General features: G+C 43.3%; 1 protein-coding gene across 1 annotated transcript in view; it reads right to left on the bottom strand.

Moving 5' to 3' along the window:
- csmd1a (CUB and Sushi multiple domains 1a) overlaps positions 1-23,993 on the bottom strand; it is an 880,611-nt gene that overhangs the window by 819,567 nt on the left and 37,051 nt on the right. Inside the window, exons 3-4 of the mRNA XM_068028481.1 lie at positions 12,803-12,813; positions 12,064-12,079 (exon numbers count right to left, since the gene is read on the bottom strand). Coding sequence (XP_067884582.1) covers positions 12,064-12,079; positions 12,803-12,813 — 27 coding nt within the window. The remainder of the gene's footprint in view (positions 1-12,063; positions 12,080-12,802; positions 12,814-23,993) is intronic.

Genomic DNA, 23,993 nt, shown 5'->3' on the forward strand with positions numbered 1-23,993 from the left:
AGAAGGCAGGTTCCACCACCTGCATGCCCCTCTCCAAAACTAGCCCACTATGCACAGATTCAATTTGGGTTCAGATTGTTTGAAGAGACCTGCTAGAGTTATGCAATTGCCCATTGTTCCTTCCCAAACCAGAGTGTAAGAATAGGTCATATGCAAGTGAGTACTGGGGCTGAACCTTTTCGTGATTCTACCCACCATCGGTAAAAGGCTTCCTGCAATGATCAAAAGTGTCTCACACTCAAGTTAGAGAGAGCAAAGGGTGTGTAAAGAAAGCATTTCCTGCGAATGTGCAACTGGATAAGGACAAAGTCCTTTTATGCATGTCTGTTGCACATATTACATTGTCGACCACTTATAAGATGTAAATGCAGGACAAACTGCTCATAACAAACTCCTTCAGGATGTGAGTTTGATCTTCACCTAGCAACACAACTCTTTACAACGGGCAGTGCATTGGCCTCCCGACCACCTTTTTCCAGGTTCCTGGTTGCTGCTTACTTAGGAGAGTGGTCCCTCATCCAAATATAGCACTTCTCCTTGGCATTGTCTCCCTCATTATGCCTTCCAACATTCTCCAAGAAGCGAGCTGTCTTTCTTCCCTCAACCCTGCTATGGGCTGGCAGCACAATACAGACAAATACAGCAGAGGTCAACAATTTGCAGCCATCAGGAAGTGCAGGCTTTGAAGAGCAGCACCTGCAGACTTGTCCAGGAAAATCCCCCTCACCCCTCCACTGCTACCACAGGACGCAAACTGTGATGAGAACCTTTTAATGCCATGCAAGCGAGGGGACAGCACAAAACCCAAGAAGGTTTCCTTCACTACTGCACCACTGGAGCAAGTACATTAGTACTAGAAATCTATCCAGAGTAGAAGTTCAGTACCTCTCCACCCCAAGCCTTTAATCATAGTTTTTATATAGCTGCAGTAGGAAGGGTTTTAGGAGCATCTATAGTAAAAGGTTATTTGGACAGTGCATGAGCCTTTCCACACCATCAGATCTTTATGGCTGTACAAAGAAAGAATTGCTGCAGGTATATTATATGAGATAGACTTGTTAGCATCAATACTGAAGGGTTTTAGTGACAAGTCAGGTCATGAATTGAGAATTGAATGTGAAAGCCCTTACAAAGGATACGAAGAATGTTGCTGCAGCTGGAGACCAAGAATACAAGAATGTTATTTTCATGAAGTGTAGGTTTCAGATGGAAAATATAAGGGAATACTGAATAATGAAAAGTCTAAACTATTGGAAAAACCTGACAAGGTACAGGCTAGCTCTGTCACGTGCCAAGCAGTCAATTAAAGAGGAGATACATTTACATTTACTAATGATCCTTGCTCAAGTTAGGGACAAACTCTGCAAGGTTTAGTTTTTCCACTTGTCCAAGTGTTGAATAGGTGAGAGTTTGCAGAAGGAAAAGCTCTCCCAATGCAGTGTTTTTCTAAAATGGTGCAAAATATTGCAGAATCTCAATTTGCGTTGAATGTAATTTGGGCATGAAATTCCTCAATCTGCTGTGCTGATTTGACTGATGTGGGGTGAACTGCACCCAAGCGGATCGCTACCCTCTAAATGTATACATGTCCCAGGTCTTTTTACTTGGTTTCTGGTAATAGTGGCTGACATAATTTGGGTGCATAAAACTCCATGAGCATTTGGGACTTGCTTATTCCACTGATAATACTTCAACCAGAAGAACACACCTTGAGACTGCATTCTGTTCAGCATGAGTCAAAGGGTGACTCATTTGTTTCTGCTTAAGAAAATTGTCCATTTCAAGAAAATTTAAGAAAAGCAAAATCAAGTTTTTCTTGGCCAGAAAAGGGAAAATTGGCATGATGGAATGCTTCAAGATCCTTTATATATTGGTTGTACATTATAGATTTTCCTTACTATTCTAGCCTTTATGAATGACCGAATTATTGAACCAATTTAAATCAGAGTTTTAGCCTTCGTAAAAACATTAGATTTTTTCTTCTTTGTGACTTGACAGAGCTGTCAAGAATGCTGTGGGAATTCCATTGCACCACACTACCGCAAAATAGAATAAATATTAGCACTACCTTTCTGTTAAGTCATACATCATCCTAACATGGGGATAGATCACTATTCTTTCATTGGTGATGGTTACAATATCCTGGAATTCCCTACCTAGCACCATTGCAGGAGCATCATCAGTACAACTGTAGAGGGTCAAGGCCCACTAAGAGGTAATGAGTGGAAGCCTGGATCTTCCTACAGAGAGTGAGGGATAATTCCATGGAATAAATCTAAGCCAGTATTACACAACTCAAGGCAAGGGGTAGCACAGTGGTTAGCACCGCAGCCTCACAGCTCCAGCGACCTGGGTTCGATTCTGGGTCCTGCCTGTGCGGAGTTTGCAAGTTCTCCCTGTGACCGCGTGGGTTTCTGCTGGGTGCTCCGGTTTCCTCCCACAGCCAAAGACTTGCAGGTTGATAGGTAAATTGGCCATTGTAAATTGCCCCTAGTGTAGGTAGGTGGTGGGGATGTGGTAGGGAATATGGGATTAACGTAGGATTAGTGTAAATGGGTGGTTGTTGGTTCGCACAGACTCGGTGGGCTGAAGGGCCTGTTTCAGTGCTGTATCTAAATAAATAATAAAAAAGTAGTTTCAGAGAGGCCTAGGCAGAAATCTAAACTCCTACCCAACACTGCCTCTTGGGACAATGATGAGATCCAAGATAAAGCTAATGGTAGGAAATAGCTTAAAAAGAGAACTTGCATCCTTATCACACCCAACATGAAATGTTCAATGGCAACACATCAGTTAGTAGCACCTTAGGTTGTTTTACCATATTAAAGGTGCTGTTGTATTTAAGAGTCATTTTGCTCAAGTTCTAATCCACAGTGCCAAAAATGCAACTGTATTGCTTTGTTTTAATTTTATTGCACAGATGTACATGGGGAAAATACCTCAGTATCAGCTTGAGACAATCAACCAAAAGTAACATTCAAGATTCCGAAAGTTATTGTCCTGGGTGATATCTATCTTGGGAACATCTGTCTTTTCCTGTTGGGAGGGAGGGAGGAAAGACAGAACAGAACCGCCAGCCTAAATGTACTTTTTCTACAGCTACAGCTTCTGTCGAGTTAGCTTCTGTGGATACAGAATAATTGGCGTCCTTAGCTGAGGGTCTTCAGCTACGTGCTTGGTGACCTGGATTCTACTGAGTACTTCCCAAGACCACTGGCATTCTCCAATTGCAGTTATAAACAATTCAAGCGTGGTTTGTTTGGCAAGCACTAACCTGTGGGAATTTTGAGTGCCAGTTAATAATAATCATACTGCCACTAAATAAGCAGGTAGATCATTATCTATTCTGTTGGCAATTGCTGTCCTTTTCATAACAGAATATAGGTTCTGTGGACAAGTTTTACTTCTAAAAGATCAGCTGTTTATACCATACTTTTTCAAATTAATTTAAAAAGCTAAACATTGCAGAATAAACTAAAAAAAGTGCTATATAAAAGCTATTTGCTTTGTGGAGGATTATGAGAAAATCTGTTTAAACATCTTGCAAGGTTCCTGACTAGGAAAGGAAGGATTTGCATTTATATAGCACCTTTCACAACTACCAAATGTCTCAAAGCACTTTATAGCCACTTTACTTTTGAAGTGTAGTCACTGTTGTAATGTAGGAAACACAGCAGCCAATATGCACAAACAGCAATGAGTTAATGACCAGATAATCTTTTTTTTGTGATGTTAATTGAATCAATTGACCAGGACATCAAAGCGAATTCCCCTGCTCTTTCTTGAAACAAAGTGACTCCTGACAACGCAGAGCATGCATGGAGCGATCACGGACGTCATCGATGTGTGCGAACATTTGCCAGCCTGCCAGTATGAATGCACACACATGATGGCATCACACAATGATGTCACCATGTAATGATGTCACCACCCCTCAAAAGCTGTCTCTATTCACCCAGCTCCATTCACCAGAACAGTACCTTGCTCCCTCCCACCATCCCTGCTTCAATCGCCGCTTCACCCTGCTTGATTCCCTCCATGCTGCTACCTTCCCTCAGACACTCGCTCTTCCCGCCCGCTTCCCCTGCCCCCCGCCTCAGCTACTCGCTCCCACCCCACTGGCCGCTCTCCCCTCCTTGTCCACTCGCTCCAGGCCTCCCCACTTCCCCCCTCTCAACCATTCGCTCCTGCCCTCGATGCTTTCTTCCTCCCCCCCACTGGCCACTTCCCCCACCTTAGCCACCCGCCCCACTCCCTGGGCCGACCGCTCCCCGCCACTCGCTTCCCCCCACTTCAACCCTGCTCTCTGGCCGCTCGCTCCCTGCTTCCCCACCCGCTTCCTTCCAGTTGCTAGCTCCAGGCCATGCCACTTCCCTCCTCTCGGCCACTCGCTCCTACGTTACCCAATCATCCGTCGCGGCCCGCCTCGCTTCTTTGGGCCGTGCGGCGGAAAACATTCGAACGTAGGAGCGTGTAGCTGAGAGGAGGGAAGCGGCGCAGCCTGGAGCTAGCAACTGTGGTGGGGGGGGGGGGGGCGGTAAATGGGGAGCAAGCGAGTGAGCGGCCCGCAAGCGGGGTGGCGGGGTGGGAAGTGAGGAGCGGGGAAGGATAGGCAAGGGGATGCGTGGGAGCAGTGGCAAGGTCGAGAGCGAGCAGCTGAAGGTGGCGGGGGTGGGGGGGAAAGCGGGGAGCGAGCGGCCGGAGAGTGGGGTGGGGATAGCAGGGAGCGAGCGACAAGAAGTCGGCGCAGGAGAGAGCAGCAAAGAGAAACGCAATGGCAGGAGGGAGAGGGGAGCTGTTGGGGGTGGGATGGAGGCAGTGATGGCAGCCATTGAGATAATTTTCAGGTTGAATTTGTTTTCGTGATAAATTGAGCAGCGCAATCTTTATTCCTGGCAACTGCCTGAAACATCACAGACAGTGATGTTTCAGTGGAAGAGGCTGCATTTGCGCATTTGCTAGTACTGCACCCCACCTAGTGGTTGCACTGTCAGCAAACACAGCCTTTTTGAAATAGTGTCTTGGGACCTTGAACATCCACCTGATAGAGCAGATATTCTTTGGCCTCCTTGTCTCGAGAGACAATGGATACGTGCCTGGAGGTGGTCAGTGGTGTGTGGAGCAGCGCCTGGAGTGGCTATAAAGGCCAATTCTAGAGCGACAGGCTCTTCCACAGGTGCTGCAGAAAAATTTGATTGTCGGGGCTGTTACACAGTTGGCTCTCCCCTTGCGCTTCTGTTTTTTTTCCTGCCAACTGCTAAGTCTCTTCGACTCGCCACACTTTAGCCCTGCGTTTATGGCTGCCCGCCAGCTCTGGCGAACGCTGGCAACTGACTCCCACGACTTGTGATCGATGTCACAGGACTTCATGTCGTGTTTGCAGACGTCTTTGAAGCGGAGACATGGTCAGCCGGTGGGTCTGATATCAGTGGCAAGCTCGCTGTACAATGTGTCTTTGGGGATCCTGCCATCTTCCATGCGGCTCACATGGCCAAGCCATCTCAAGCGCCGCTGACTCAGTAGTGTGTATAAGCTGGGGATGTTGGCCGCCTCGAGGACTTCTGTGTTGGAGATACGGTCCTGCCACCTGATGCCAAGTATTCTCCGGAGGCAGCGAAGATGGAATGAATTGAGACGTCGCTCTTGGCTGACATACGTTGTCCAGGCCTCTCTGCCATAGAGCAAGGTACTGAGGACACAGGCCTGATACACTCGGACTTTTGTGTTCCGTGTCAGTGCGCCATTTTCCCACACTCCTGGCCAGTCTGGACATAGCAGTGGAAGCCTTTCCCATGCGATTGTTGATTTCTGCATCTAGAGACAGGTTACTGGTGATAGTTGTGCCTAGGTAGGTGAACTCTTGAACCACTTCCAGAGCGTGGTCATCAATATTGATGGATGGAGCATTTCTGACGTCCTGTCCCATGATGTTCATTTTCTTGAGGCTGATGGTTAGGCCAAATTCATTGCAGGCAGCCGCAAACCTGTCGATGAGACTCTGCAGACACTCTTCGGTGTGAGATGTTAAAGCGGCATCGTCAGCAAAGAGGAGTTCCCTGATGAGGACCTTCCGTACTTTGGACTTCACTCTTAGATGGGCAAGGTTGAACAACCTGCCCCCTGATCTTGTGTGGAGGAAAATTCCTTCTTCTGAAGACTTGAACGCATGTGAGAGCAGCAGGGAGAAAAAAATCCCAAAAAGTGTGGGTGCGAGAACACAGCCCTGTTTCACGCCACTCAGGATAGAAAAGGGGTCTGATGAGGTGCCGCTATGTTGAATTGTGCCTTTCATATTGTCATGGAATGAGGTGATGATACTTAGTAGCTTTGGTGGACATCCAATCTTATCTACTAGTCTGAAGAGACCACGTCTGCTGACAAGGTCAAAGGCTTTGGTGAGATCAATGAAAGCAATGTAGAGGGGCATCTGTTGTTCGCGGCATTTCTCCTGTATCTGACGAAGGGAGAACAGCATGTCAATGGTCGATCTCTCTGCACGAAAGCCACACTGTGCCTCAGCGTAGACACGCTCGGCCGGCTTCTGGAGCCTGTTTAAAGCGACTCGAGCAAAGACTTTCCCCACTATGCTGAGCAGGGAGATTCCACGGTAGTTGTTGCAGTCACCGCGGTCACCTTTGTTTTTATAGAGGGTGATGATATTGGCATCGCGCATGTCCTGAGTTACTGCTCCCTCGTCCCAGCACAGGCAAAGCAGTTCATGTAGTGCTGAGAGTATAGCAGGCTTGGCACTCTTGATTATTTCAGGGGTAATGCTGTCCTTCCCAGGGGCTTGTCTGCTGGCTAGAGAATCAATGGCATCACTGAGTTCCGATTTGGTTGGCTGTACGTCAAGCTCATCCATGACTGGTAGGGCAGATATGGCCTCAGTTTAATATCTTCTCTGAGAAACAGCAAATCCATCAGCACAGCACTGAAGTATCATTGTTGATTTTTGTACTGTAAGTCCTGGAGTTGGACTTGAAGTCACACCCTTCTGATTCTAAGGCAAGAGTGTATCAACTGAGTCACAACTAAAACTACAGGGGCAGTAGTTCTGAGTGCATCCATGAGAGGATTTCAGTGGGACAACAGATCATCAGTTTTTTCTCTTCCTCTGGGTGAAATCGCTGTTCCATGTTATAGGTTCTTTTTTTTTCTTTAATTGGTGAGTGACTAGACCACCATTACTTTTGGTGCAGAGCAATAGAAATTACAGCTGTTTTTCTTAAGGTAGATCACTTTTTTTTAGAAGCTATCCAGGAGTTTGTCAATACTTGCAGGAGGTCCTTACAAGATTTTTGAATCATGCAGGGAATGTGTGAATAGACAATTGGTTAGAAAACTCTTAACAGGAAACTCTCTGCCTCAGAGGTGGTGGAGGCGGGGTCATTGAATATTTATAAGGTGGAGATAGATAGATTCTTGCTAGGCAAGGGAATCAAACGTTATCGCGGGTAGATGGAAGTGTGGAATTTGAGATACAAACAGATCAGCCACGATCCTTTGAATAGTGGAGCAGGCTTGAGGGGCCGAATGGCCTACTCCTACTCCTAATTCGTATGTTCATATATGTTTATATGTTCAAAAAGAACTTACATAGATATAATCCTTTTCACAACCTCAGGATCTCCCAAAGCGCACTGGAGTCAATGAAGTACTTTTTACAGTGCACTCACTGTTGTAATGTAAGAATTTAACGTTTTATTGATTTAATTAAGAAACACTGCAACACCTGTATTTTTTCTGGCCTACAGTAATGTGGAGACATTTCCTTGGCCTTATAGTTGTCAATTTGAGCTCTAAGGCCCCTTTAAGGTGTCAGCTGTGGCTCAGTTGGTAGCACTCTATCTCTGAGTCAGAAAGTTGTGCATTCAAGTCTCACAACAGTGCAGTATGTTTAGCAGATCACAAAAACAGATTATTTAGTCATTATCATATTGCTGTTTGTAGGAGCTTGCTGTGTGAAAATTGGCTGCACGTTTCTTACATTAGAACAGTGACTACACTTCAAAAGTACTTCATTGGCTGTGACATGCTTTGAGACATCTGGTAGTAATGAAAAACACTATATAAATGCAAATCTGTCTAATGATGGTGAGCACTATGTCACTCTGTGTAATACCACAACGTGGGACAGATTGAAGATACAAGGAAATGCAATTACACATCGCAGAACAGCAAAAAGAAAACAGAAAAGCACACAGCACTGTTCACAATACCATTTTTTTTGCAGCTATATGTGAGGCAACACTGTTAGACTTCAAAAAGTAGCAACCAAAGATTAATGCAAATAGTGCGCTTATCAACTTTAAATAACACCGTCCATACATCAAACCTAAAACCATAGCAATGCAGATCATGGCAGGGTGATCTAAAACACAACTATGATAGACAGTAATTGCATTGTGTTTAAGTAATCATGGAATTGGCTCCTTTCATTGCCTAATATTTATCCCTCTCCTTTTTAATATAATAGGTCTCTTTATTCTCATTGGAACCTTTAAACCTCGCCAGTACTTCATTAAGAAACGGAACAAGAACATCTCGACCTTTGGCTCAGCTAACTTTGTGTGTACAATTTTTTTTACATGGCTTTGCTTTTTCTAGCTCACTTTAATTACTTCGGTGTTCTCTCACCTAAAAGCAGTATATTACACATGCAATCACTGATTTTCACCGAGCTCAGAGAGCTGGCAATGATTCTGCAACTTAGCACTACAATCTGAATGGTGTGTCTGGCACTGCAAAAGTCCTGGTGAGGTGAAGATTGGGGCTTTCCTCCAGCAATGCTAATAATATTTTCCTTTCACCTATATAGCAATATGAGGGAGTAGGCACTTCTTTTATAAGACTGGGAGATGGGGAGAGGAGGAGAATGGGAACATGATGTAACTATCAGAGAATAACTGTTTCTCATACAACGCACTTACATAAAATTTCAAAGTGATGAATGATATTGATAGAGAGAAAGATACAGCTTTAAAATTAGTCCTCAACAGTCATTTTGCGACATATCTAATATTTTTTTGGCAATCTGAGTCAAGGAAATGCCAGGATTTGTATTCTGAGTGTAAAAGGGGAACACTCTATAATTGTATGATGTGATGTGGTCAGCTTCTTGCAGTCATGTCATCTAATGTAGCCTGATTGGATTTTGGAGGCTGAACTACCTCTTTTTTTTTTACCTGCCAAATAAGCTCCAAAGATTCTCCTTCTGATGAATGCTGGAGAGGCTACAGTCAGATTGTCATGTTGTTTTATATTGAGTGATCCTGCCCCAAATCCAGGTTGGGTGAAATCAAGCTTTCTGATCCTGCCCTTCTTCAAATGACCCATGTTGAAAAGTATGCATCTGCATGCTGGATGAGGAGAATACTGGGCCTGTTTAATGGCATTCAGTATTCAGGCTAATGCATTTTGCAAGGACAAAGAACAAGTAAACTGTACTGGCCTGTGGAAACACGCAGCAGCACGAATCCCTCACTGTCCACAGGTGAAGGGGTAAGGGTAAGGCCAGGGGCACCAATTTTTATAAACTGAATATACCAGATTTCCCTCTATTTAACAGAAGAACTTATTGCCATAGGGCATACCTGGAATTGCCTTCTTTTACAACTGAAAACTTATGCAGAGAGACGCTGGGGTAAGCAGGGATCTTCCTATAGATCCGATCCCACCAGAAGATTATTAGTTGGATGGTAACTTGAGCTAAATGAAAGACTACCATGGTGAATATATCAGAGGGGATTTAATAATTAGGGGCCAGATGGCATCCTTTGTAAGTAGGACTGAGAATCCCGCATGGTATGTTGCCTACCTGGTGCCAGGGTGAGGCATCGCGAACTGGCTTGAAAGGATATTGGCGAAGGAGGGAGATGATCCAGTCATTGTAGTCCATATTGGGACTAATAACATAGGGAAGAATAGGTAAGAGGTCCTGTTTGCAGAGTACCAGGAACTTGGAACTAAATTAAAATACAAGACCTCAAGAATTATAATCTCTGGATTATTACCTGAACTATGCAAATTGGCATAAGGATAAACAGATTCTGGAGATGAACATATGGCTGAAGGAATTGTGCAGGAAAGAGGTATTCCATTTCATGGGATACTGGCACCAGTATTGGGACAGGAAAGAACTGTACCATTGGGAGAGGTTCCATCTGAATGGTGCTGGGATCAGGGTTCTAGTAGAAAGGATAAATATGGCAGTAGCAAGGACTTTAAACTAGTAAATGGTGGGGGCAGGGGAGGGCTGAGGTGGAAAAGGTAGTATTAATAATAGTTCAGAAACAAACAAAAGGGAAGAGACCAGAGAAACAATCAAAATCGTGCTTTAGGCACTACAGATAAAGGGAAAACTAAAAGATAAAAAGTGATTAAACCAGGATAGAGAAATAAGAAGCATGCAAGTAAAACATTAGAGCTGAAGCACAGGATAGGATGTGTGGCTCAAATAAACATTCTTTATACAAATGCATGGAGTATAAGATACAAAGTGAATGAATTGCAGGTGCAAATTTAACTTGAAAAGGTTTGTCATGGTAGCTATTACTGAGACATAGCTATAAAACAGTCAGGACTGGGAATTAAATCTACCAGGTTATAAGGTCCACATAAAAGATAGGGAAAATGGTACAGTGAGAGGAGTAGACTAAGTGATTAAGGTTAAAATTACTTCAATGATAAGAGTGGATATGAGAGGTAAGCAGGCAGTGGGGACTTTATGGATAAAATTAAGAACTAGAAACGGATTTAAGACTGAAGTGGAAGTTGTGTATAGTTCACTTGGTAGCAATTGTGAAATGGTAGATTGTATTAATGTAGAGATTAGACAAGCATGTAGCAAAGGCTGAGTGATTTTAATGGGGGATTTTAACTTTTATCTAGATTGGGATAAGCGGACTAGCACAAGTCAGAAATGTAGTGAATTTCTTGAATGTGTCCAGAATAGTTTTCTGCAATAATAGGTCCTAGAACCAACAAAGGGCATCTCATATTAGATTTAGTAATGAGTACGGAGTCAGATTTAGTTAGCAGCCTAACGGTGTGCGACTATTTATCTAATAGCAATCAATGTATGATCAAGTTCAACATAATGTTTGAAAGGGAGAAGCGCAAAGCAGCTACCAAGATTTTAGATTTAGGTAAGGCTGACATCAATGGGATGAGACACAGACTGTCCACAGTAAACTGGGCAACTCTGTTAATAAGTTAAATGACAGAGGATCATTGGGAGGTATTCAAAAAAAATAATTTAACGTACTACAGAACCAGTTTATACCTTTAAGAGACAAGAGCTCTACTTGCCAAAAGAAACTTACAGGGTATATCGAAGTCAACACAAGAAAATTACAATTATATCAGGAAAAACAGAATCATCAGAAGCAACATGGGCCCAATGAAAACTAATAACTGATACTTTCAATGTAAATAAGGAAATGGCAGACATGTTGAATAATTACTTTGCATCAATATTTACAGTAGAGGAAGAGGTCGGCATGGTGGACATCCCAAGGAAATTAATATTGAATCAGGTACAGGGACACACCAAAATTAATAGGTCTAAAGAAAATAATGGCACTAAAGAGTGACAAATCCCTTGGTCCAGATAGTTTCTATAGTTTTGAAGGAATTAGGTGAGAAAACTGCAGATGCCCAAACTATAATCTTTCAAAATTCTCTCAATTCAGGAACCACTCAGGAACCGAAATGCACATGTCACTCTGCTATTCAAGAAAGGTGAGAGAGGGAAACTGAGGAATTATAGACCAGTTAGCCTAACATCTGTTGTTGGGAAATTACCAGAGTCAATAGTTTAGGATAGGGTGACGGAACACCTTGAAAAATTTCAGCTGATCAGAGAGAGCAGCATGGATTTGTAAAAGGTAGGTCATGCCTTAGGAACTTAACTGAATTTTTTGCTGAGGTGCCTAAAGTAGTGAATGAGAGAATATGTATGGATGCAATTGGTATGGACTTCCAGAAGACATTTGATATAGTTCTTCTTAAGAGGCTGTTAACTAAAGTTGAAGCCCATGAAACTGAAGCCAAATTATTGACCTAGTTAGGAAATTGGCTGAACAGCAGAAGACAAATTGTAGGGATAATGGGGAGTTACTCTAATTGGCAGGATGTGACTGGTGGTGTCCTGCAAGGATCTGTGTTGGGCCTCAACTATTCAATTTATTTACTTTGAGATACAGCACTGAAACAGGCCATTCGGCCCACCGAGTCTGTGCCAACCAACAACCACCCATTTATACTAATCCTACATTAATCCCATATTCCCTACAACATCCCCACCATTCTCCTCCCACCTACCTACACTAGGGGCAATTTACAACGGTCAATTTACCCATCAACCTGAAAACTTTTGGCTGTGGGACGAAACCGGAGCACCCAGCGGAAACTCACGAGGTCACAGGGAGAACTTGCAAACTCCACACGGGCAGTACCCAGAACTGAACCCAGGTCACTGGAGCTGTGAGGCTACGGTGCTAACCACTGCGCCACTGTGCCGCCCTTTAATTTACTTATTAACAACTTTGATAATGAGATAGAGAGCCATATATCCAAATTTGCCAATCGCACAAAGAAAGGCAACATTGTAAGCAGTGTAGGTAGGAGCATAACATTATGAAGAGATATTGATAGATTAAGTGAATGGCAAAATTGTGGCAAATGTATTTCAACTTGAGGTCACACACTTTGGACCTAAAAAGAATAAAACAATGTATTTTCTAAATGGTGAAAAACTAGAGAAAGTGGAGGACCAAAGCTACTTGGGGGGTCCAGGTACCTGGATGATGAAAACATCAAAAACAGGTACAGAAAATAATCAAAAAAACGAATGGAATGTTAGTCTTTTTATCTGGAGGATTAGAATGCAAGGGGGTAGAAGTCCTGCTTCAGCTATACAAAGTCCTGGTTGGATCATACCTTGAGTACTGTGTTGAATTCTGGGCATCACACCATAGGAAGGGTATAATGGCCTTGGAGGAAGTGCAGTGTGTTTACCAGAATTATGCATGGACTCCAAGGATTAAATTACAAGGAGAGATTACACAAACAAGGGTTGTATTCTCTGAAATTTAGAAGGTTGAGTGGCGATTTGATCAAAGTTTTCAAGATTTTAAGAGGAATAGATAGGACAGATAGAGAGAAACTGTTTCCGCTGGTTGGAGAGTCTAGGACAAGGGGACATAGTCAAAAAATTAGAGCCAGACCTTTCAGGAGTGAAATTGGAAAACACTTCTACACACAAAGGGTGGTAGAAGTTTGGAACTCTCTTCCACAAATGGCAATTGATGCTAGATCAATTATTAATTTTAAACCTGAGATTGATAGATTTTCATTAACCATAGTTATTAGGGGAAATGGGTGGATATATGGAGTTAGGTCACATATCAGCCATGATCTCATTTAATGGTGGAATAGGCTCAAGGGGCTATATGGCCTACTCCTACGTTCCTATGAGTTGACAAGGGTGGACTATGTCGAGAAGAAAGTCTTATTTGGTGGCATTTGGCTGAAGGAATTTACATACAAAATTTTCCAGATTTAAATTCTGTTTCCGGAGAAAGGAATGCTCCAGTCCCAGGAATCATCACCACAGCAATCATTCACATAGCACCATGAGGCTGGTGGGGGTGGGAGTGGAATGGGGGGGCTGCAATCCCAGCATAGAAGTTAGAGCTCCTGCTGATTTCTGCATGTAAGTATAGACAGACAAACAGCACACCAGCTGTATAAAACAGCAACAGTTTGCAACTGAGACAATCTGATACTTCACTTCAACACAAACAAAAAGCCAGTCATGGCAGAGACGGCTGTGTCAATGTGTTGCAAGTACATGTGGGGGCACTACACACAAATATATCAGGACTTGATGCTGTGCAGTTTTGATTAAGATGGCTTACATTTTGGAAAAAAGGCAGGGCAGCCTTTTTAGATCAGATTAGAGTAATTGCTCCTGAGAAATAGCCATATCCTTGAAACAGGAGGAAACTGTTCAAATGTTTCTTCTCCGGTGTCATGGCATTTAGCCGATGGAGTTAACAACCTTGTAGTATTATATCAGTAATCTGCCTGTCTCCTTGGTATTCCATTCTTCAATGCAGACACAGTGCATCACCTATTCATGCATCTTAGATATATTGCATCAGGTTCTCTAAGAACTCAGTAATCCAATCATCCTTGTCCATCAACACTTTCAGCAGGGGAACCAAAATGTAATCGCCAAGTATTTGCTGTGTTGAGGATCATAGCTCTGTCAACTTAATAAGTTATAATTACAAGTGCACACAAACCTTTCTGACTTTTTCCATGTTTGATACAGTTACCTCAGACTCAGAGCAGTGCAGGATATGGTGCATATTCTGCCTTATAGATTATCAACAATGTAGCTCCATGGGGTTATCGGAGGGGAATAATAGGATGGCCTTGGAATAGTGTGGACAGTTCAAATGACTGCATTTTGACCAATAAATCCACAAACACATGAATAACATGTCAGATATACAGATAGGAATGTAGGAATTGTCAGATGAGAAATGACCAAGTTCCATCTAGTTCTCCTTCTACATCCTGGGAGTCACATGATATAATGACAATGGAAATGGTGACTAATCATAGCAATCAATCTCTATAAATTGGTGTGTAACAGACTCAGACATGTCTTTGAGGAAAAGCACAGCAACGGAGAGCTTTGGGAACCACAGTTTCAAAAGATTCAGTCATCTTCCTTCCAAACATGCTACACTTAGCACATCATCTCTCAAGTTACTCATATAGGGTGATTGTTCAGTAAAATATGAGTGGTTGTCAACTATGTGTTAGGCCTCTAACTGCCTGGAAAGATATTTGGATCTTTGGAGGCCTGCAGAGCAATATCTACTCACTAACTACCACAGCACAAAGTGCAGCAAGTGCATGGAAACACTACCACCTCCAAGTTCCCCTCCAAGACCCACACTATCCAGGCTTGGAAATATATCGCCACATCTTCATCATCACTGGGACAAAATCATGGAACTCTCTAACTAACAGCACTGTGGGTGTACCTACACCACATGGACTGCAGCGGTTCAAGAAGCGGCTCACCACTACCTTCTAAAGGGTAATTAGGGATGGGCAATCAATGCTGGCCTGGCCAGTAATGCCTGCATCCCATGAAGAAATAAAAAAAATCCTTGCATATGGAGGGACAGACTGATGACATGAGAAGCAGTGCACCAGTACCTGCTGCAGGCACCATAAGAATAGTAAACTAATAGTGGCACTGCTAAAGCCCTGGCACACCATTGCCCAGTTAGCCCCACTTTTGATTCCCTTACCTATCAATGACTATGTCTAACAATCACAGCAATTCTTAAGTGCAAACTAACATTAACATACCTCTGCATACCATACCACAAGTTTAATTCCAATCAGCATACGCTCCCACAAATGCCATGTTGGTAACTTATTCACCATCTCACCCTTGTGCTAATAGATTAGCATATAAAGCAGTGTAAAATTCTAATTTAAGATGTTCTTTAAGCTATTTCTTGTGATTAAGATCCAAATACAGTTTATATGGCATGCTCGTTAGAATTTCAGATACTGCGATGACACAGGCTGCAAAGATAGTAATGATGTACTGAATACACTATGTAGTAATTAGGTATGTAATTATATGTAATTATGTCTTTAGAATTAAGATGTATTACTGACTCGATCAGTACAATTTATTGTAATTTATTTTAATTTATATGTATGCCTTAATTTGTGTTTTTAAATGACTTTTAAACATAAGACCTCACTGGAATGTAACACCTGGGTGGAAGAACCTAACTGTTGGAGACCTTTTGGTGACATTGGGGAGAGAAGAGGGCAATAAAATCAACTGGTGACAAGCAAGTAAAATAATTTTTCTTAATAACCTGCAAACAAAATTACTAAACTTTTAGATTGTTTAATTCTGGCAAAGTACTCCCATCTTTACAGGCGGTTTTATGAGTATAGAAGACTGAGTGGTTACCTGATTGAGGTATTTAAAATGTTCGAAGGATTTGCTCCGTTAGATGTGGACAAACTATTTCCTCTGTTGGCGAAATTCAAGAATGAGAGGACATAAAATTAGTACTATGCTGTTAAGGAGTAATATCAGGCAGCACTTTTCCACACAAAGGGAGGTAGAAATCTTAATGTGGATATTCAATGAATTGGAGCTTTCAAAACAGTGATAGTCTTACCCAACAAAAATCTCTCTATGGAGGGATATCGAGTTGAGTCGCAAATCAGCCATGATCTAAATGGATGGCAGGGCAAGCTAGAGGGGGCTGAATGGCCTATTGTTCCTTATGTTCCTATGACTTAATTATTTTTTTCTCAAACATGGTGTATTACAAGTAAATATAAACATTAAAATTGTTCAAATTGGTTTTGACACGTTTTAGTGATATCGAGAAATTACATTAATATAGCAACTTTCAAGATCTCAGACAACCCAATGAATTACTTTTCAATTGTAGTCAATATTGTTGTGTTGGTAAATGTGGAAGCCAATGTGCAGACAGCAAAGTTCCACAAATGGCAATGAGATAAATGGCCAGATCCTTTTTTTAGTGGTATTGATTGAAGGATAAATGTTAGCCAGGACACTTCCTCAATTAGTGCCAAGGGGATCGTTTACATCAAACTAAACTGGCAGAAAGTGCATTGATTAAACATTTTGCATGAAAGATGGCACCTCTGACAAAGCAGTACTCAGCTCAGTACTGCAGTGAAGTGTCAGTTCAGGTGTTCAAGGGCTGGATTTTGAGCCCCTTCTGGGGCTGGGAACAGAGGCAAGTGGGCAATAAAAAGTAGTGTCGCTGGCCTTCGTGCCAGTTCCCTAGCTCCATCCCGCCCACGTGACATTTTCTCAGAGGTAGAGTGAGGGTCTGGCAGGGCTAACCAGCCGAATGTGACGAGTAACCAATTAAGTTAATTGAGGACCACTTAAGGGATTTTCCAGTCGAGCTCCAGGTTCCCGGAGGTGGCAGGGGCCAATTTAACTGCCTGGAGGCAGTCGCCCAGTGATGACCAGGGCCAGGGGCCAGTGCTCCAGGCAGGCTTAGAGGCCTTTGCTGCTTGTCTGGGTGCAGCAGCAGCCACAGGCCACCCTGTAGAAGGCACCCCCCCCTCCCTCCGCTCACCCCCACCAACCAGCAGTGGTGGCAGGCTGCAAAGAACATAAGAACAAAAGAAATAGGAGCAGGAGTAGACCATTTGGCTCCTCGAGCCTGCTCCGCCATTCAATACGATCATGGCTGATCTTCAGCTTCAACTCCACTTTCCTGCCCGCTCCCCATATTCCTTGATTCCCTGAAATCTGTCCACCTCAGCCTTAAATGTATTGAACGATGGAGCATCGACTACCCTACGGGGTAGAGAATTCCAAAGATTCATAGCCCGTTGAGTGAAGAAATTTCTCTTCACCTCAGTCCTAAATGATCGGCCCCGTGTCCTGAAACTGTTTTTAGATTCCCCAGCCAGCAGAAACAACCTCTCAGTGCAAACCCCATCAAGCCCCTTCAGAATCTTGTACATTTCAATGAGATCACCTCTCATTCTTGTAAACTCCAGAGAATACAGACCCAATTTTTTTTTTTTAAAGAGAGATATACAGCACTGAAACAGGCCCTTCAGTCCACTGAGTCTGTGCTGACCATCAACCACCCATTTATACTAATCCTACATTAATCCCATGTTCCCTACCACATCCCCACCCCCTACCTACACTAGGGGCAATTTACAATGGCCAATTTACCTATCAACCTGCAAGTCTTTGGCTGTGGGAGGAAACCAGAGCACCCGGCAAAAACCCACACGGTCACAGGGAGAACTTGCAAACTCCGCACAGGCAGTACCCAGAACTGAACCCAGGTCGCTGGAGCTGTGAGGCTGCGGTGCTAACCACTATGCCACTGTGCCACCCCAATTTATTCAGCTTCTCATCATAGGACAACCCTCTCATCCCAGGAATCAATCTAGTGAACCTTTGCTGTATCACCTCCAATGCAAGTATATCCTTCCTTAAAAATGGAGACCAAAACTGCCCACAGTATTCCAGGTGCAGTCTCACCAAAGCCCCATACAATTGGAGCAAGACTTCCTCATTCTTGTTCTCCAATCCCCTTGCAATAAAGGCCAAAATGCCATGTGCCTTCCTAGTTTCTTGTTGTGCCTGCATGCTAACCTTCTGTGTTCCTTCTACAAGTACACCCAAGTCTCTCTGAACATCAACATTCACAAGTTTCAAACCTTTAAAAAAATATTCTGCTTTTCTATTCTTACTACCAAAATGAATAACCTCACACTTCTCCACATTATACTCCATCCACCACCTTCTTGCCCACTCACTTAAACCTGTCTATACCTATTTGGAGTCTCTTTGTGCCTTCCTCACAGCTTGCATTCCCACATAGCTTTGTATCATCAGCAAACTTAAATACATTACTCTCTATCTCTTCATCTAAGTCATTAATAGAGATTGTAAATAGCTGATGGCCATTTTTAATTAAAATCTTAAAGTTGGAGAGAGGGTGCCTCCATTTTGAAACACCCTCTCCTTCACTTACCTGCCATCGCATCCTGCTGCTACTTTCAAGCTGGAAGACCTCTGATTGGCCCTCCAGCTTTGATGCCTGCCCTCCATCTGGCCATCAATTGGCCGCTCCAGGGAAAATTGAGTGACTTGTTTCCCACACAATGCGGGCTTCTAACCCTGACCTGAGACTGATGGCAGGGTTCAGAAGCCCACAGGGAAAATCCTTGACCAAGGGCTGGATTATCACTTCAGGGGCAGGAAACAGGTGTTGGATCCCGAACCTGCCCCTGGAGGGAATACTCTTTGGGATTTTCAGAGAGGCGGCCCGTTACTTAGCATGGAGACATGTTCCCTGTACAGTTAAGGATGGTGGGCAGGCTCTCAAAACTGGATGTTCAATCAGAGGCATTCCAGCTTGAGAGAAGCAGTAGGCTGTGATGGCGGGTAAGTAACAGAGAGGGCGCTTCAATGTGGAGTTGCCCTCTCACCAACTATTTTGAAATTTTAAATAAAAAATGTTTCCTGTAGCTAGGCCACCAATGTAGGGAGAATCCTTCTACAGGGAGGCCTGGGCTGCACTTGCACCCAGGCAGATAGGGAGGGCCTCTAGGCGCTAGCCCCCGCCCGGCCTGCTGCTAGATGGCCAGTGCCAGGCAGTTAAACTGCCCCCTGCCGGTTCGGGAAACTGGAGGCCAATTGGAAAATTCCAGTTGGCTTCCTTTGATTACAGTTAACAAGGCTCTTAATGAGTCTAATCCTTTACTTGCCTCGTGGGGTAGGTAGACCTCCCGGCCCCAAACCCGCCTTCTCAAAAATGGCCAGCGCCAAGAACAGCATCGGGAAACTTGGGTGATGCCAGTATGTTCAGGCCCTGTCCGCATGAAGCGAGACCAAGGCAGATAGGTGGCAAGGAACATTTGTGGCACAAAAGTGCCAGGCAATGACTATTTCCAACAAGAGAAACTCGAAACACCTCCCTTTGACATTCAATCCCTACAATCATGGGGTTGGGGGGTGGGTGGGGTCACCACCGACCAGAAATGTAACAGAGCAGCCACAGAAATACTGTGGCGACATGAGCAGGTCAGAGACTGGGATTTCTGCAGTGAGTAACTCACCTCCCAACTCCCCAAAGCATTTTTACCATCCACAAGGCACAAGTCAAGAGTGCGATGGCATACTTCCCACTTATCTGGACCAGTGCAGCTCCAAAAACAATCAAGAAGCTCAATATCATTCATGACAAAGCAACCACTGATTAGCAGTCATCCACCACTTTAAACCTCAGCATCCTGCTGAGATGGAGCCCTTGGCATCTGGCATCACTGAGAACATTGAGGATGATGGTATGTTCCTTCTTGAATGACCCATACTCAACTCCCAGCTCACCTTCATCCTGAGATCCTGAGGCATGATCAGCAAGCTGCTGACAGTGTGACCATGGGCCTTTTACTTTACACCCACTCCCTTCCCTCACACAACCTTCCCCTTCTAATTTCCTGCTTTCAGATACCCAAGAATGTCTGCCTTCCTAGCCACAGTGGCCTGAGGAGGAAGAGGGAGATCAACAGCATAGCACTGTTGAAGAGGCCTTGTTACTTGAGCTGACACTCACAGCTACCACGTCAGATACTGGCACTGTACATACCTTGGAGACTACTATAGAGTTGGGATCAGCACGTGGTGAGTCACCAGGCATGAGTAAGCAGCAGCCACACCAGAAGTAAAGGGTGGTTTGTTTGCCAACTCATTGGAGGGCGAGGTCAAGGACGAGTTCTGCTGCAGAGGATCTAGATGTAAACCTTGATGGGTATAGGATTGCACTGATGGGCATGCACACCAAGTTGCTGGGTGCATTAGCTGGTCTGTCAAACAGCTTCTCATCACTGTCAAGGAGCATGGAGGAGTCCAGCTCCAAGTTGGCAGGGGGCATCGTGCAGAGCTTGTCCTCTCTGCAGCCTTTGCTCCATCTTCCTGTTGTGTTGCTCACCCAGAGATGCTGCAACTGCAGCCCCCATACCTGTTGCAGCCTTTGTGTGAAGAGGTCACCCAATTCTCTGCCTTCCCTGTGAGGATGCAGCAGTACTTCCTGCCAAATCCATGAACTCACCAAAACCCCACCATAAACACTTGAGTACTTCTAGACAATTTACAATAGCAGACGTTTTTCAAAATTAACTTAGCTGCAAGTTGTGTGCCTGGCACTTTGAATAGCACTTGTGCAGGCCCATCTTGCAGATCAACAGTGAAGTGTGAATTTGTTCGATGTGGTCCAAATTAGGAAATTCAGCAGCACATCAGCCAGTGGAGATGCATGATATCAGGATAGCGCTGAATCAGTTGCTTCTGGCGCATGCAGGGGATTTCTGTGTAAGTGCCCTTCTCAAGAAGGTACATCACACAGGAAATGGCTGGTGGAACAGTGTGCCCAACAAAAAAGGAACCAGGCTTCCATAGCACTAAGGAAACCAAATTCGCACACTAAGGGTGATGTAGTGAGCATCATATGTGATACCAAGCAGAATTGACCCTTTTAAATACAAAGAGTTATGAACCATTACCTGTCACAGCATGGCAAGGATATTATACCCAGAAAGAAAAATGATCCTTCCTGCTCATCTTCCCAAAATAGGCTTGATCTGTGAATGACTAGTTGCCTTCTGCTCTGTGCTACACGTCTTATTTTACTGTGGAACTGATCTTAACTTGGCTGTTGGAACAGAGAAAAATTGCACTCCTGTGTAGGTATCTTATATAATGGAATAAAAAATAACAGCCAGCAATGGGAGCTGAGCAGTGGATTTTTACAGCGGGGATAATACTAATGTCACTGGGGACAGAACTCATCCTTTATTATAATAGTATTAACTCCAGTTGTGTACTCAAAAGTACAGGTGTTCTTCTAAAAGAGACTTCAAAGCTGAAATTCAATTTCCCCAAAACCCAGTTCACTTCCACTTTCCTCCAGGTTTGAGCCCTGGATTGTACACAGTGATTCCCAATGACTTGCTTGCAGTGAAATGATTTGACAATTTTATTTGTTTGCCACATTTTTCCAGTATTTTCTCTGTGGCAAGTTAAATTATTCACTCTTTTTCATCAGTAACGTCATGAAATAATGACAATTTAATCAGATGGGCATGATTGCCAGCAATGTTACCATATGAGTGATTCTGCTTGTTATCAAATTCTGTTCTTTTTCCATGTCCTTTTAATTTGATTGAATCATTTGTGACCGACACATTCATCTGAGGCCCATTAATATATCAAAAAAAAAATCAGCTTCATCTCTCCAAAACACAACCTGACTCTGGGATGCTCATCTCAAGCAACTTGTATATATATATATAAATATTGCTTACAGCTATTAGTCACGGTAACCCATCGATGAAAATAATCCAACCATCTTGTGAAATAATATTTCTGTTTTAATTTCAAGGTAATGAGCAGTTCTGACTAAGATTTTGACAAGTGGTTTCCTCTGTGTAAACCTCGCCCCCCCACTCCGCCCCATCAATTTTTTTCCAGTAAACACATGCTAATAGATTACAATTATATTTTACAAAAAAATAAACCAGATCTTGCTATCAAAATAATGGTGAGGCTAATAGCGTTTGCAGTTATTTATGCACAAATGGTGCAGCAACTTTAGGTGAGAAGAAGATACGCAATTAAACGTGGAAATCCAGAAGTTGCTGTCTGAGTTGTGTCGCTCCACTGTTAGCTTTGCAAAAACAGCATCTCGTGATCCGCCTCACAATCAACATGCATGAAGTTGTTGTATTTATCCATTAGAAACAAACTATAAACTCACCACAGAAAGTTGTGTCTTGTCATTTCAAGTTTAAGCAGCCTTTTAACAAGGTGATAAGTGTTACTTCCTGCCAATCAACCTCTCTGGCACGGAAAATGAACTAGTACAAGGCTTATTCTTTCAGCTTATTTGTTAGAGATTTGAAACATCTTTTATAACTTTCCCTGTCTCTGTTTTCTCTTTTCAACCAATCTTTCTCGCTCTCTCTATTTCTTTCCCTGTACCTGATTTGCTATTGAATTCACACATTCTAGCTCACATTTCCTTGTTCAGACCATGCACTGTTCATTTCATAATCTTTAAATCTGTTTGGTTAAGGAGATACACAATTGCTTGCCCTATTCATTCAGATCCCATTTGCCTGTTTCCCTCGCTGTGTCATTATCAGCTCACACTTTCAGCAACTTGCCAGGCAAAAAACTGAAAAACCTAAATGTGCAACAAGTCCAACTGACAGCACACACCATTAGATGTCCTGCTATAGCAAATTATGGCCCAATGTTTTGTCAAGCTAAGTGAACAGACTGTTGTGTTTACGATACTTAGAATTTACAAAAGATTATGAAACTCGACTGATATAAATTAAAAGTGGCTTAACACATCTGTTCCCTTGTTACATTTGCTGTTCAGTCGCAGAACAATAACAAGGCATTTGCATCAGCTTAGGGTTTTATTAATCACTTGTTTTATTTGACAAAACAATTAATCATGATACTACTGTAAGTCTGTTCAATGTCCTCAACATACATCACACCACAACAAAGAGCGATGGTAAGTGAAAGCTTCCCTCTGATGTCAGCTGTGCAAGCTGTATGGTATTTGTGTTGACGGCCCCACTGCTGAGGACCCTGCTGAACCGTGAATAGGTGATGAAGATGTAAAACACAACTTCTGTTTATATAACAAGACAGACACTGATTCCTTGTAGTCTACTTTTTCCTCAGTGAAACGAAATTCAAATCATATTCTCACAAAATGAGGTAATGTATCTAAAGTGTGCTGATGATATAAAGTTGGGTGGGAAAGGAAGTGGTAAAGAGATCACAAACAGGTTGCAGAGGGATATAGACAAGTTGGGTGAGTGGGAAAGAACATGACAGAGGGAATACTGTGGGGTGATGTGTGAAGTTATTATTTTGGAAGGAAAAATAAAAAAGCAGAATTTTTTTGAATGACGAGAGACTGGGAAATGTTTACATTCAGAGGGACATGGGGGTTCTTGGACATGAATAACAGTAAGTTAGCATGCAGGTACAGTGAACAATTAGGAAGGCAAATGTTACATTAGCCTTTGTGAAAATGGGATTGGAATATGAAAGTAAAGAAGTGTTACTGCAATTGTACAGGGCATTGGTGAGACCACATCTGGAGTACTGGGCTGAATTTTATTATCCCGCCACTGGGAATGGAGGCAGGTGTGCAAACTGGTGGCAGTCCTGCCTGTGATGTCAGCAGCAATGCTGCTGCGATTACACAGAGGGTGGCCATTTAACACAATGATGGCCGTCCGCCCGATCACATGGCCGTGGCAGCAATGGCGACCCTATTCACTGAGTCACCTGATGCTGCAGCAGGTGCTGGCGCCCATCTTTAAAAGGCTGC

The sequence above is a fragment of the Heterodontus francisci genome, chromosome 3 (genome assembly GCF_036365525.1).
Source record: "Heterodontus francisci isolate sHetFra1 chromosome 3, sHetFra1.hap1, whole genome shotgun sequence".
NCBI classification, from domain to species: domain Eukaryota; kingdom Metazoa; phylum Chordata; class Chondrichthyes; order Heterodontiformes; family Heterodontidae; genus Heterodontus; species Heterodontus francisci.